Source organism: Muntiacus reevesi, chromosome 2 (genome assembly GCF_963930625.1).
Source record: "Muntiacus reevesi chromosome 2, mMunRee1.1, whole genome shotgun sequence".
NCBI classification, from domain to species: Eukaryota; Metazoa; Chordata; class Mammalia; order Artiodactyla; family Cervidae; genus Muntiacus; species Muntiacus reevesi.
Window position 1 is genome coordinate 87,748,900 of NC_089250.1, and position 14,398 is coordinate 87,763,297.

Consider the following 14,398-nt stretch of genomic DNA (forward strand, 5'->3'; position numbering starts at 1 on the left):
ACAATGTCCTTGGGTTGTAAAGAATAGTGGAAAGCTTTTAAGTATCAATGAGTGCACACACTAGCAAGTTAGGAACTATTTAAAGCAATCAAAGTATTTCTAAATCATACACAGAAATAAGTATAGTCACCAGCTTACACTTAGATTGCAGCTTACAGTTTATTAAGTACTTTGTCATATACAGAAGTCTGGGAACTACATCCTGTGGTCCAAACTGGAGAGCTGAATCGTTGCAACAGGAACTACACGGCCTGCAGAGCTAACACATTTACTATCTGGACCTACAGAGGAAAGTGTGCTGACAGCAGGGGTACACTCTCTCAGTGATCCCCACACTACCCTGTTCAGAAAGTTTCAGTCCATGAGCCCACTGCTTGTGAGAAGTGGAGTCAGAGCTAACTAAATTCTCGCTGCTTTGGGGTCAGTTGTACAAATATAAGTTTTAGGCTCCAAAATAAAGCCATCACAGTTCTCCCAGCCTCCCCAGGAGCCCTTCCTTCTGCCCCCTAAAATTCCTTCATCAAGGTATTTCTACCTTGTGGGAGCCCCTCAAGTACTACAGAGAGTTTGGGAAGTCACACTGAAATTCCAAGTTAAAATCATCAGCCTGACATAGTAAATCTGGTCATTATTTTCTAACACTGGTGAGTCAGAGGGAGAAAGTGCCCTAGATTAGCTCACTAAATAAATAAGGATTATAAAAATTAGGTTCTGGCCATAGATGATAAACAATTTATGCCAAACTGATGTCTAAGTATTTTATTTTTTATTCCTGACCAACTAATAATAGTGGGTATTGATAGATATAGTCATAAAGCAAATTACCCTAAGGTTATATACTTTTTTTTGTAGATGTCTGTCTTACAGATCAGAGCTCTTTCCTCCTCAAAACTGTCCATGGCTTGCTTTTGCTGTTAGACAGTCCACAACTCTTGGCGTGGCATTCAAGGCCATGCTAACTGGCCACAAGCTAAACACCAGTCTCCTTCTCAACAAAAGCCACTGTCTACTTTTCATTCTAGCCATACCTGACTCCTAACTGTTCACTAAAAAAGCCATCTGCTTTCATGTAGAATGTACCCAATTGCCTATGAAGGATTAAAAAAAAAACTAGATTTTCCCCCTACAGGTTCCTCTCCATCTCCAAGACAGGAATTCAGTAGACAGTATCAGAAATCAAGATTTTCAGGCTCAGTGAGGTTATATAACTTGCCCAAGGTCACACAGCTCATAGAGGACACCAATATTCAAACCCAGGTCTGATCTCAAAGCCAAGGCTCCTTCTGGTACTGCACAGTTCTAGAACAGTCCAACCCTCACATGCCAGTGTGGGAAAGCGGGACTTACAGATGGCCTTCTGAAATGATGGAGGAGATCTCCTATCTCTGCTTTCCTTTCCCATGCATTGATACACTTGACAATGACTACAAAACGATCTGAGATGTACATTATAAAATGAGCATGATGTGAAAAGTGAAAGTCAATCAGTCATGTCTGACTCTTTGTGACCCCACGGACTGTATAGTCCATGTAATTTTTTAGGCCAGAATATTGGAGTGGGTTGCCATGCCCTCCTCCATGAGATCTTCCCAACCCAGAGATCAAACCCAGGTCTCTCACATTGCAGGCAGATTCTTTACCGTCTGAGCCACCAGGAAACCCATAAAATGATCATCAGCACTAAATTACTCCCAACTATTTAAAAAAAAAAAATCAGAAGTGGACTATTTATTTTCCAACAAGCAAGCATAAAAATGGAAGGGGAAGATCAAAATCAAGACCCATTTTGATTGCCATTCTTTCAAAGATATCTCTCTAGTCAATTTTGTTTCAGAAGCAGACAGCTCTCTGTCACCACTGGATTCTCTGAACTGATCTCCCTGAACCCCTAGAACAGGAAGAGGCCATGGCATGAAGCTGCATGTCTGGAGTAAAAGAACAGACGAGAGAAGGGAGAAGATGCACGTCTCTCAACTGATAATAGCATAATTAATAGCTCCTCCAAACCACTCTTATGAGCTTTGTAAGCACCTTATTTGGAGATCATGCTGGCTATAATTTTCTCAAACAGCTCCTTTATTTACACTGCACTAATGAGAAAAGCAAAAAAAAAAAAAAAAAAATTTAGATTTCTTTTGTAGTTTTAGTAAGAGCTCTAAATTGCATTTCATAATAAATATAACTATGTCTATTTATAGACTGCAGATGTCCTTGTAGATAATAATATATAATAATTATTCCCAGGAGGCTAAAAAAAAAAATCAGGATAAAAGATACCTAATCACTGAAAGAAAAAGTACACAAATAAGCAGCTACAAGGTCTGTGGCTCAGTTTCTCATGCAACGTTTATTTTCTGCTTAAAAAAAAAAAACAGGTAGAAAACAGTAAGCAACATTAGTAAAAAAGGAACCATAAATTATGCCATGCAATCTTCTTTCTATCCTGAACTATGTCAGAACAAACAAAACACTTAAGACTAAATTCTAATAATTCAAACCCTCCTCAGCAATTCACATACTGTACTATATTCTTTTCACTCCTTCCTGGTGACTTCCCTGAAAACCACTTCCATTGCTCAGCCAAACCAATGCTTTCTCTGGCCTGAACAATTTCCCAGTCTTCACTCAGGCCAGTTCCTAGTCCAGTCTTCAGAGTGATCTTATAAACACAGGCATTCGATCATGCCCCTCCTCTGCACAAAACGCCCCAAGGCTTTGGACTGATGGATGGCGCTCGGAGTGCACCCCCATGTGGATCAGGGGCCTGCAAGCCACCCCCGGCCCGCACCTCTCTTCTACTCTCTGCTCCAGCCCTCCGGCCCGCCTTCTTCCCAGTCCTCCAACAATCAGGCTCATTTCTGCATCCTCTGCCCTTCGCCTGGACCTTTGCTGGACTCATTCCTCCTTCTCCAGGTCTCCGTATCACTTCCTCGGAGTGGCTGCCCTTGACCACCCCGTCTGATTAGCATCCTCACTCTCCACCCCTCATCATGCTTTCTTTTCTTGACAGCACTTACTGATATTTGCATGACTGCCATTTATCTTCCCTATGAGACTTAAGTCCTGTGCTGGGGGAACACTTTACGATCCACTTTCACACTGTATCCTGGGGGGTAGAAGTTCCTGGTAGAGGGTGGGCCGTCAAACTCTGTAGAATAAATGAGTTCCAGCTCACAATGGTTTTTCTCTTCTCTGAGTGCATATAAAACTGGTCCTTTTCACAGTAACCCAAGGTTGCCTTGTATTGCTTTCTAGTTGTGGTACACATATTTAGCAAAGCATTTTCTATTTACTTTGCATCTGGGAGTGACAGGGCCTAGCATATTTCAACAACATAAATGATGCTTCAAACTTGCTCATTTGGCTCAACTTTGAATCTTTTGCTGTCTCTTGAAAAAGGGATAAAATTGCTTGTACATCACAAGATTGGTTTTTATTTCAACAAACATTGTCTCAGAATGATATGACAGGACTTAAAAAAAAAGACTGATGAGAAAAAAAAGAAAATTTATCAAGAGTCAAGTCTTAGTTTGATAAATTTAAACATTTGTTTTAAGACAATAATTTCTACTAGCTCAGGTCCAAGTAGTTGTATTCTGGCTCTTTGTTACAAGAGCAGACTAAAGAGTAAAATTAAAATTCAACATTGATTTTTTAAAACCTTGTTTACATTATCATTAACTCACTACCACCATTAGCAAATATCCAATAGAGTCAAACAAAACATAATGTAATAGAGTCTGTGCTGTACTGAAAAATCTCAACAAGAAGTTATGGCTTCATATATCACAAGAGGGTTCCCAGGGACCTGCATTAATTCATTGAATAAATAATACCAGAGCCAGGATAAGACAATGTGCTAGACCCCACTCTGCACCTTTTAGGCCCTATTCAAAATGCTTAGATCATAGAAATTACAGTTAAAAACTGTAAAAGTGGTCATATCGTAACAAATATTTGGCTAGGTGAGTGACCTGGCCAATTAAGTCATTTTAAAAGTGCGATAATGCCACTCTGCCTAACAATTACAGAAATTAAAATGCTCCAGGAAGTTTGGCAACTTACTCTGAGGGTGAAAAGTCTTTCAAAAACTAAATTGCAGCCTATAATCACCTTCAGATTACATAATATCTCCCTGAGACACAGTAAGCTACTTGTTCTACGGTACAAGTTTTTCTGGTGTCCATAAAAAATTTTTAACCATTTTATTATTCCAAGGTCATGCTATTTCTTTTCACTATTTAATAGTAGTAGCACTTTAAAAGTTTTCAATTTATACACTGGAACATGGGTTAACCTGCCCTTCTGTGCTTTTACCACCACTGGCAGACACGCTCTGCCTCTGTGAACAGGTCATATGGACCTTAAGCGTTATTACAATCCAACCAAACAGCCTAAGCATAATGCAAAAGTAAGAGTTACAGACCCTTTAATTTCTGGGTCTAAGGATCAGTCCAACCCAAACTGTTTGCCGGTGTTGGCGATTTGACATCCGGCAACAGAGTAAGTTTGTAGGATGCCAGGCTCCATGCCTATCACAACTATAGCAACTGCCAGGAGCCAGAACGAGCAAGATGCTGCTGCCATCCTTAAAATACCTGGTTCTGTAGAAAACTCTCAGCAGACAAAGGCTTGTGGGTTTCCCTAGGGGTAGGGCTTCTGGGACACACAGGTCATGTTCTTTGGCAGCAGGTTAAACGTTTCTTTCAGTAAAAGCATAGTTTAGGCAATAAGCTCGAATTGGTAACAAAAACTGTCAGGTGTTAAGCAGTTACAATGATTAGTTCATCTGAAATTGTGCTATGTCTTTACTGCAACACAGTCCAAAAGTAAATAAGTGGCCTCATGCAGCCTCTGTCAGGACTCTGAGGGTGCATACCACCCCTGCCACTTTTCTAGCCCATATTTTGTTAGAATTTGTTCCTGTCACTCAAGCAGCTACAATCTAAATTGTAAGACATGGGGGCCAACAGAAGTCATAAGATTAAAAAAAAAAAAAAAATCCAATGCTTATTTGTAGTTACTAACACTGATATTATTTACAGTTCCAAAATGCTACTTTAGTCATTTTCAAGTACATTGCTCTAGGATTTTGAATAGGAGAAAAAGTCTACATAAACATACAACAAATATATCATTTCTTCCTGTCACTCTTCTGCTTGTAGAGCAGGAGAAGGGCAATGTTTCCATTTGCCCCAGCTCCTGTCCTAGCAGGTTTTACAAGGTTGAAACACATGCAGCTGTGGTAGGCCAACACCAGTTCTGGCTGCATCCTTTAATCTTTCATGAGATTTCACCTCCTTCTAAGACTGTGAAGAGATCTTCAATACCGAAGAACAAACTTTAAACAGCTAATTCTAGTAGCTCTTTTATATGATGAAATTTAATAGGATTTGGGCTGAGTTCCTTTGTCAGTTCTTCATCAACATCTGTAAAACGCACTTTGATTTATAAACAAAGTGAATGATACAGGCCAGATTTTCTGGATTTCAAGTACCTGCACAAGGACAGTGAACTTGCTCTTAAATCAATCCAAACGTGCATGATGGCACAAAATGGTGTTTCTGGTCTGGAGACAATTCCCTAACACACAAGCCACTGAACCAATAATGAAATCATACTTCACGGGCAGAGACATCTGAATGAAAATACTTTGGAGACGTTAAAGGACACGAAGCCATATTGAAAGTGGGAAAGAAGAGACTTCAATACAGTGCTTGTAAAGCTGAAGGAAAGGGCAGGTTGATGAAGGCCACTAGACAAAACGGGGGGGGGGGGGGGGGGCGGGGTGCATGGGTTTCCAGAAAGGCCTCAGTTGGCGAAGTTCTATCCAAACGAACTACTTAGTGTACCTAAAGGCTAAACAGCACCATGAGGTTTCCAGAAAGTCCAGATCTTCTACAACTGTGTGGTTTGCAAGCAAGTCTGATCTGAATTAAAAGGAAAAAAAAAAAAAGCACCTAAAAGCCACAAAGCAAAGTGTGTCACCTGCTCCAAAGCAAGTAACCAGTGTGCAAATGGACCTCTGAGCCCCGGAAAGTCTGCGCAGGGGGCTTTTCGCGAGTCCGGAGGTCAACTAGCCTATCCAGGTGGACTGCTACTGGCGCAACTGCGTCTTCCTCTCCCCCACCCCGCCGCCCCGCCGTCCCCACTCACTGTTGCTGGACTTGAGGTCCCGGTGAAGGATGGGCACCACCGCCTCCTCGTGCAGGTAGAGCATGCCCCGCGCGATCTGCACGGCCCAGTTGACCAGCACGTGCGGGGGGATGCGGCGCGCGCGGCGCGGGGAGGGCGCGCGGGGGTCCGGGCTCGCACTGGCGGCGGCCAGCGCACGGTTGAGCGCTCCGCCGCGGGCAAACTCGAGCACCAGGCAGAGGTGTGGCTGCCGCAGGCACACGCCGCGCAGCTCGATGATGTTGGGGTGCCGCAGCATGGAGAAGAGCCGGGCCTCCCGCCGAACGCTCTCGGCCGCCGCCGCCGCGTCCTGCTCCGGGTCGCAGCGCGCCGCCTTCACCGCCACCTCCTGGCCCTGCCAGGTGGCGCGGTACACCTGCCCGAAACCGCCGGCGCCGATGAGCTCCTTGAGTTCCAGCCGCTCGAAGTCGACGTGCACGGGCGAGCCGGGCCGCGGCGGCGGCGGTCTGGCGGGCGGCGGCGCGGGGTGGGCGGCCGCGCGGCAAGGCGCCACGTAGTTGGCAGGGAAGATGCCGAGGCGCCGCTGCACCTGGCCGGCCCACCAGCCCTCGTCGCCCGACACGGCGGCGTCCTGGGACAGCACCTCCACCAGCTGGCCTCGGCGCAGGCTCAGCTCGTCTTCGCCGCGCGCCTCGTAGTCGTAGAGCGCGGCCCACAGCCCAGCTCCTGCCGAGGCCGAGCCGCCGGAGGAGGCGGACGAAGACGACGCGGAGCCGGTGGGGGCGCCCCGGGCCGGGGATCCCGGCCGGTCAGCCGCGCCCTCGGCGCCGGGCCAGGCCATGGTGGGTGGTGGCGAGAGGCGAGAACTGGGCGGCGGACTCAGCCCCCCGGGCGGCCCGGGGCGCGCATCGTCCAGCGGGGTCACCGCCGGCGCCCAGAAAGGCAGAGAACGGGAGTCTGGGCTCAAGGACGGCTGAGGGTTCACTGGCCCACTACCCGGAGGCCCCGGCTTCAGCCCCCGTTCCTCCTCTGCTGTCTCTGCTGCTGCGGCGGTCCCCGCGGCCGCCGGCCCTGCCGCTCCATGGTGGCGCGCTGGGCCTGCGGCCGACCTGCGGCACGTTCGGCCTAGCAGCCGCCTGAGCCCACCCCCTCCTGGCCCGTCCCTCCCTTCCCGGGTCCGTCCCGCCCCCTCCCGGCCCATCCCGCCCCGTCCCACCCGGGTCCGTCCCGCCCCCTCCCGGCCCGTCCCGCCCCCAAAGCCTTCACCGTACTCAGGGCCTGCCCCGCCCTCCCGGTCCGCGGCCGTCTGGGCCCGTACCCTCCGGGCCAGTTTCCCTCTCCGACCAGGGCCCACCCCGCCTCCAGGAACCGCCGTCTCCTGGGCCCGCCCCCTCGGGGCCTGTCCCGCCCCCCACCGGGGCCCTTCGCGCATCCAGGGGCCGCCCTACCTCCAGGGCCCGCCCCACCTCACGGGGCCCGCCCCTCACCCTGTGTCCGCCCCGCCCCCAGGGCCTGCACCACCGCCAGGGCCTGCTCCGCCCCCAGGGCCCGCCTTCTCCTGGGCCCGCCCCTTCCAGGCCTGTCCCCCTCCCACCAGGGCCTGCGGCGCATCCAGGGGCCGCCCTAACTCCAGGGCCGGCCCCACCACACCTGGGCCGGCCCCACCCATTTGGGTTCCACCGCCCCCGAGGCTCGCGCTCCACCTCTTTGGGTGCGCCTCACCCTTGAGTCCGGGGAGGCGGAGCCAGCCTCGGGCTGCGAGAGGTTTTCGAGAAAGTTTAAATGAAGCCCAAGGTCAGGCTGGGAGACTCTATACTGTTCTCCACTGTTGTCTGGAACGCGGTGGCAGCAGGTGAAGGCGATCTGGTGCCTTAAGCCGAATAGAGATGGGGCTGAGAGTCGTGGTGCGTCCTGGGACAGGTCCGAACAAATGGAGCGAGGCTGCAGACCGGCTCCCTGGGCGTGCAGCCCAGAACTGACGGGGTGAGAACCGGTATGCAGGACTCGGCAGCGCGTCCTTGGTGACAGATAATCCCGCGTTCGTCTATACTGTGGCACTCCAACGGGAGAGGACCTGTGAACCCACAGGTTCGGGTGTAAGGAGGCGTTGGCAACCACTGGATGTTAGAGCCCCTAAGCTTACACATTGCCCGGGGAAGGCGAATAAAGCAACAGAATCTGTGCACAGAAAGCTAAGTCCTCGACGATGTGCTGGCTGCTCGTTTACCGGAGTACATAAATGTCGTGGGAAGCAGGGCCTTCACACGCTTCCATTTACTCCGCGTAGCGAATGATCGCCTTCCAACAGCATCGGAAAGGGAAGCTTTTATGTTTCGGGGCAAGGACCGTTTTAGGTCTAGAGATAGGAACTTTGGGGTTTTCTTGTGTAAACGTAGTTTCTTTTTTGGAATTTTTTCATTCATTCATTTAGAAAACCTTGCATCTTTGAGGATTTACCCGTGATGATAGTGGAGGCTGCTGCTGCTGCTAAGTCGCTTCAGTCCTGTCCGACTCTGCGACCCCATAGACAGCAGCCCACCAGGCTCCCTGGTCCCTGGGATTCTCCAGGCAAGAACACTGGAGTGTGTTGCCATTTCCTTCTCCAATGCATGGAAGTGAAAAGGGAAAGTGAAGTCGCTCAGTCGTGTCCGACTCTTCGCGACCCCATGGACTGCAGCCTATCAGGCTCCACCGTCCATGGAATTTTCCAGGCAAGAGGACTGGAGTGGGGTGCCATTGCCTTCTCCGAGGGTGGAAGGGAACTCCATAATTAGTCCTCCTGAAACGACCACCGCTGAGATGCAGTCAGCCTCTCTTCCTCTGCGGCGGAAGGGGAAAGCAACGCCCAGCGCAGGGCCTTCCCTGCTCCACCCTGTTAGTCCTCCATGCTACCCTTATTTACAGTTTCTACCATGATTATCCACAGAACAGACCCGTGGTTTCTTCTCTATCTTGATGGAGATGGCGGGCAAAACCCTCCAGGTGTGACTACATCTAATTTAATTATACTTAGGGAGCGCTTACTCTGTGTAAGAGACTAGGCTAAGGATTGGAGGTTACAAGTCCCAGTCCTAGAAGCGCCAGGACAGAAGAATAAGTCAAGTGTCCTGGGCTCAAGTCGAAGGAGCAATCCATTATGCCTGGGGTCACTGGGGGGATGCTTTGCCGAGTGCCATTTGAGTTAAGTATGTCTAGGATTTGTAGAAAAATGGTGTGTGAGTACAAATAAACAGTGGGCTCAGGAAACTGTGAGAGGCTGAGAGTTTTCTGTGGCAGATGAGTCTAGAAAGGTAGTGGCTGTCGTCCTAAATCGCTGCAGTCATGTCCGACTCATCACAACCCTATGGACTACAGCCGGCCAGGCTCCTCTGTCCATGGGGTTTTCAAGGCAACAACACTGGGGTGGGTTGCCATGTCTTCCTCTAGGGGATCTTCCCAACCCAGGGATCAAACCCTTATCTCCCTGTCTCCTGCCTTGGCAGGAGCTACCTGGGAAGCCACCTGGGAATCAGGGCTAAAATCCCAGGATGCCTGATCACCTCCATGGAGAGATGAAGTGAAGTGAAAGTCACTGAGTTGTGTCCAACTCTTTGCGACCCCATGGACTATATATACAGTCCATGGAATTCTCCAGGCCAGAATACTGGAGTGGGTAGCCTTTCCCTTCTCCAGGGGATCTTCCCAACTCAGGGATTGAACCCAGGTCTCCCGCATTGCTGGTGGATTCTTTACCAGCTGAGCCTCCAGTGAAGCCCTCATGGAGAGATAGTGTAACAGATGAGAGAACTTTCAGGGTTGGTGGAGTAAACAAGTGGATGGGAAAGATAGGATTGTAAGAGGATGAAGAAGAAAACATAAGGAAGAAAGAATAAGGATTCTGGTGTCTGTGGGCCATTGAGATGACTCACTGACAGGAAAGAATATTTTCTGGAGAAAAGTTGAGGAAGGAAGTCAGGTTAGAAAGGATTTAAAAAATGATCTGAAGTGTCTGGACGTAAGGAGAGATGAGAAACCCTGGAGAGAGGGATGAGGGAAAATATTCCCTCAAGAACTGTGTAAGTTGTTTAAGACATGAAACAGTCTTTTGGATAAAAAATGTTTCTTAGAAGTTTTAGTTACTTTTATTGGATCTTCTTCCTCTAGACATAAAACAGAATACTAGAAAGTTTAACAGTTTGATGGAATTGCTCAAACTTTTTAAGACAAAAAGCATTTTGATTGATGGCTTGGAACTTTGGAAATGCCAGCTGTCATTCATTATTTACCTTGGATTACACTTGGAAAATGGTGTGTGTGTGTGTGTGAGAGAGAGAGAAATGTTTTACCAATGTGGTATAATTTGGTATAACAGCAAGAGTCTGTCAACAGTCCTGGGTTCCAGTCTTGCCTTTGTCATCACTTATTACATGATCGAATGTTCTTCCATGGTCTATGCAAAATTGTAGAATGATAGCATCTGCCCCATGGTGGTGTTTTAAAGATTCATTTAACTAGTATATTGAAGTATAACACTTAGTTAGTGCTAATAAATGTTAGCTCTTATTATTTTAATATTAATTACTATTCACAAAGGAGATATCAGAATAGAAAATTCAACAGAAAACATATTTATCCTTTTTTTGGCTTCCATTTGATATATTTTCCTATGCCAAAGACCAGTGTCATCTGCTAAGAAAAATTCAAAAATATTCACAAGGTGGTTAGAATTAAAAGTTAGCATGGTAATTTCCAAGGCTTTGGAGCATGTAACATCACAAAACATAATGTTTTTTGAGTCAGCCAAATGATACATATGTGCAACTAAGTTTTATTACTATTATCATTTATTATCAGCTTTTATTGTGTTGCTACTAGTATTCTTGCTATCGTTCATCATGAACCATGCCACAATAAAGTGAAATAATAACAGAGATGTAATAGTGATAGGGCAGAATATACAGAATAACTAGGTTCATCATTCAACATCTCTTTTTTTGAGTGTCAGGCAGCAATCTAGGTGAACGACACAAAGAAAGTTCTTTTTTATCATGGAGCACATATATATATAGTAAGTTTATTTGGTTGCACCAGATCTTAGTTGTGGCATGCAAACTGTTCGTTGCTGCGGGTGGATTCTAGTTCTCTAACCAGGGATTGAACCTGGGCCCCCTGCATTGGCAGTTCAGGGTCTTAGCCAGTGAACCTGCAGGGAAGTCTCATGGAGTTTATGTTTTAAAAGCAGTAGATAGAAAATAGAATAAGTAAGCAAATTACACTGTATATTAGAATTTGATAAATATTATATAAAAAGAAAAAGGAAAGCAAGAAAAGATGGCTCAGAAATTGGGGGTGGGGGGAAGGTGGAGTGAGTTGGGGTATTTTGTGGCGGTCAACATTGTGGACGAGGTGGCCTCGTTGAGAAGGGGAGATCTGAGCTGAGACTTGAAGGAGAGGAAGGAATGGGTCAAGTAATTATCTGGAGAAAGATCAAGAGAGCAGATACTGTGCTTGGACTTCCCCATTGTGGAAAAGGCCCAGCTTGTGACCTCAGGGTGTTTTTATTTTTTAAGACTACTTTTTAAAAAATTGAAATATAGTTGATTTACAATTGTGTTCATTTCTGCTATACAGCAAAGTGATTCAGTTGTACATGTTTGTGTACATATGTATATATACACATATACATATGCACACACATACATATATATACTTTCTTTTTCATTATGGTTTATCACAGGATACTAAATATAGTTCCCTTGTTTAACCATTCTGTATGTTGAGATTGTAAATGAGCCTTTCCAGAATCTAATACTCTGGCTTCCTTTTCATAAGTTTAAAGATGCGGGGTTAAATGAATAATAATAACGATGATGATGGATCAGTAATAATAAGTTAATGCTTATGTCATGTTTTTTAAGTGTTGACGCTTTGAATTCATTCTGTGTGTCAGGTTGCTGTTTATTCTCAAAGTTGCAGCTGGCTTTCAGCTTTAGACCGAGTCATCGTGATTTTTAGAATTTCTGTAACTTTAATCACTGGACAAGACTGGCGCCTTGCCTGTCTACGCTTAAAGTTACAAATTCCAGTCAGAGCTACTCAGATGCACAATGAACTACTTCACTGAATAATACAATAATGTAAAAACCTGAGTGGTTTCAGAAAGTCAAGGTCTTTGAAAATTCTTGACGCTATCCCTTCTAAAGGAAAGCTGCAAAACTCATGACCTTGGACCTGAGATAAGTTGCCATTCCACTGAGTTGCCATTTTAGTACATTTTGTCCTATCAGAATTAGTTTCTTTTATTTGTGATTTGCTGGACTCATTTCAAGTATAATGACTAATTCTTAACAAACTGCTAGAAATACTGAACAGAGGAGGCTGAGGACAAAGATGATTTAAAAAAGAGAGAAAGAGCAACTCATACTCCTAATATTGCAGTGAATAAACCACAGAGAATGAGTTTATACTTGCTATGTTTGGTTTTTTTAAGTGCCAGCAGCTTGCTAGTTATGTCACAAAATATACAGTAAGTTCATGTTCTCGATCAGAAAGTCTAATTCTTCAATTCATGGCTCACAGATTCATGGGTCTGTTTATATAAGCTGATTTTTCTAATCTGGACAAATCTACTCTGTCCGTGTTCTTTTGTGGTATCCATTCTATGAAAAGAATCGTTTTCCTGCACATCAAATCTACTTTGGGAGTATGGGAGTGGAAACTTCCTAAAACAGACACACAACAAATTTACACCACTGACATTTTTAGAGGCCTTAAGCTTTCGTTTCAACTGTCCAATTTTTTAAAGTACACATAAAATTAGAAGAATACTAAGATACTTAAGAATAGGATGAATACCATGAGAATTAATGATAACAAAATTAAACAGCTCTTTTGAAATTCTCAGAAGGAAAACTAAATAAATCCAAGAATTTTTTTCCTAATTACTGCTTTGGGCATGCACTAATTCAGTCCTGATCCATGTGGTTCAGGGTTCTCTCATGAAGTAATCGCTTTCTTTCAGTCTTTTTATTTATTTTTAAAAATTAAAAATTAAATTTTGGCCTTGTAGCACGCTGGGTGTTAGTTCTCTGCCTGGGGATGGAACCCCTTGCCCAGTGGGAGTGGGAGCGTGGAGTCTTAGCCATTGGCCTGCCGGGGAAGTCCCCTCTCAGTCCTTTTACGTTGCTGTGGAAGTTTCTTCAGAAGTCTTAAATGAACCCAGCTGACCCTGTCTTCCTTTAAACACAAAGGTGGTATGTCCCAGTTGTAACGACTCTTGTTTCCTTCCGTTCCTGCTGTCATCCTTTCTCCTGCCTCAATGTGAGCTCTAATCTCTGTAAGAAGTTTTCAGGGCCCAAAGCTACAGAATCTGCATCATCATGCGAACTTCCTGATTTTCTGGGTGTTATTGTTACCTTCTAGGGTTAGTTGTATAATCCTGAAGGAACTGGTGAGTGTGAAGTTCTGTGAAAGCTGAAATGTGTCCTATAAATGTCAAGCATTGTTTTGTGGTTGCTACTTACTCACAGGATTATCTGAAGTCTTCCTGATCTTCTCTCGAGTCACTTGATTAAGCCAAGGGTTCAGTGAGGGAAAACTTTCAGGGAATATCTATTTCAAGGAGCATTGTCTTATCTAATAATGCTCTTGAGCAAACTGGTTTTTCTAGAACAGTAAGAATACCATTAAAAAAAACCCTCAAACCCTCAGTCTCTCAAAGATTTGAAATTTAACATCTTAAAAAATTATTAACACATCATGCTATATTGAACACATAGAATCAGAGCCTTAGTTCCTGTTATGCCAGATATTGATTTTCCTTAATATTAAGTTTGGTACTGGAAACTATTTTTCCTACTTTGATGGATTCTAAGTCTACTTTTTCAAGTGAAACTAATATTCTTTTTTTTTTAATTTACGTATTTTAATTGGAGGCTAATTACAATATTGTAGTGGGTTTTGCCATATGTTGACATGAATCAAGTGAAACTAATATTCTTCTAGCAGTTTATTATTCCCTTGATGACTGCCCTATTGTTAAATATTTTCCATGCTTGGAGTCTACCTGGAAAGAACCTTGAAAAATCTTCAATGTATTCGTGTGTTCTAATTATTTATTTTTGCATGTACATTTTAAATTCTTTATTGACTTTGTTACAATATTGCTTGTTTTATGTTTTAGTGTTTTGGTCATGAGGCATGTGGGATCATAGCTGCCTGACCAACAACTGAACCCATACCGCCTGCATTGGAAGGCAAAATCTGAACCACTGGACCAACAGGA

General features: G+C 45.2%; 1 protein-coding gene across 2 annotated transcripts in view; it reads right to left on the reverse strand.

Annotated features, from left to right (window-relative positions):
• Nucleotides 1-7,123, reverse strand: part of MAP3K21 (mitogen-activated protein kinase kinase kinase 21) — a 57,052-nt gene extending 49,929 nt beyond the window's left edge. For both annotated transcript variants that reach the window (XM_065922297.1, XM_065922296.1), the window contains exon 1: nt 6,157-7,123. In XM_065922297.1, coding sequence (XP_065778369.1) covers nt 6,157-6,976 — 820 coding nt within the window. In that variant the 5' untranslated portion in view covers nt 6,977-7,123. The remainder of the gene's footprint in view (nt 1-6,156) is intronic.
• Nucleotides 7,124-14,398: the final 7,275 nt, after the last annotated feature.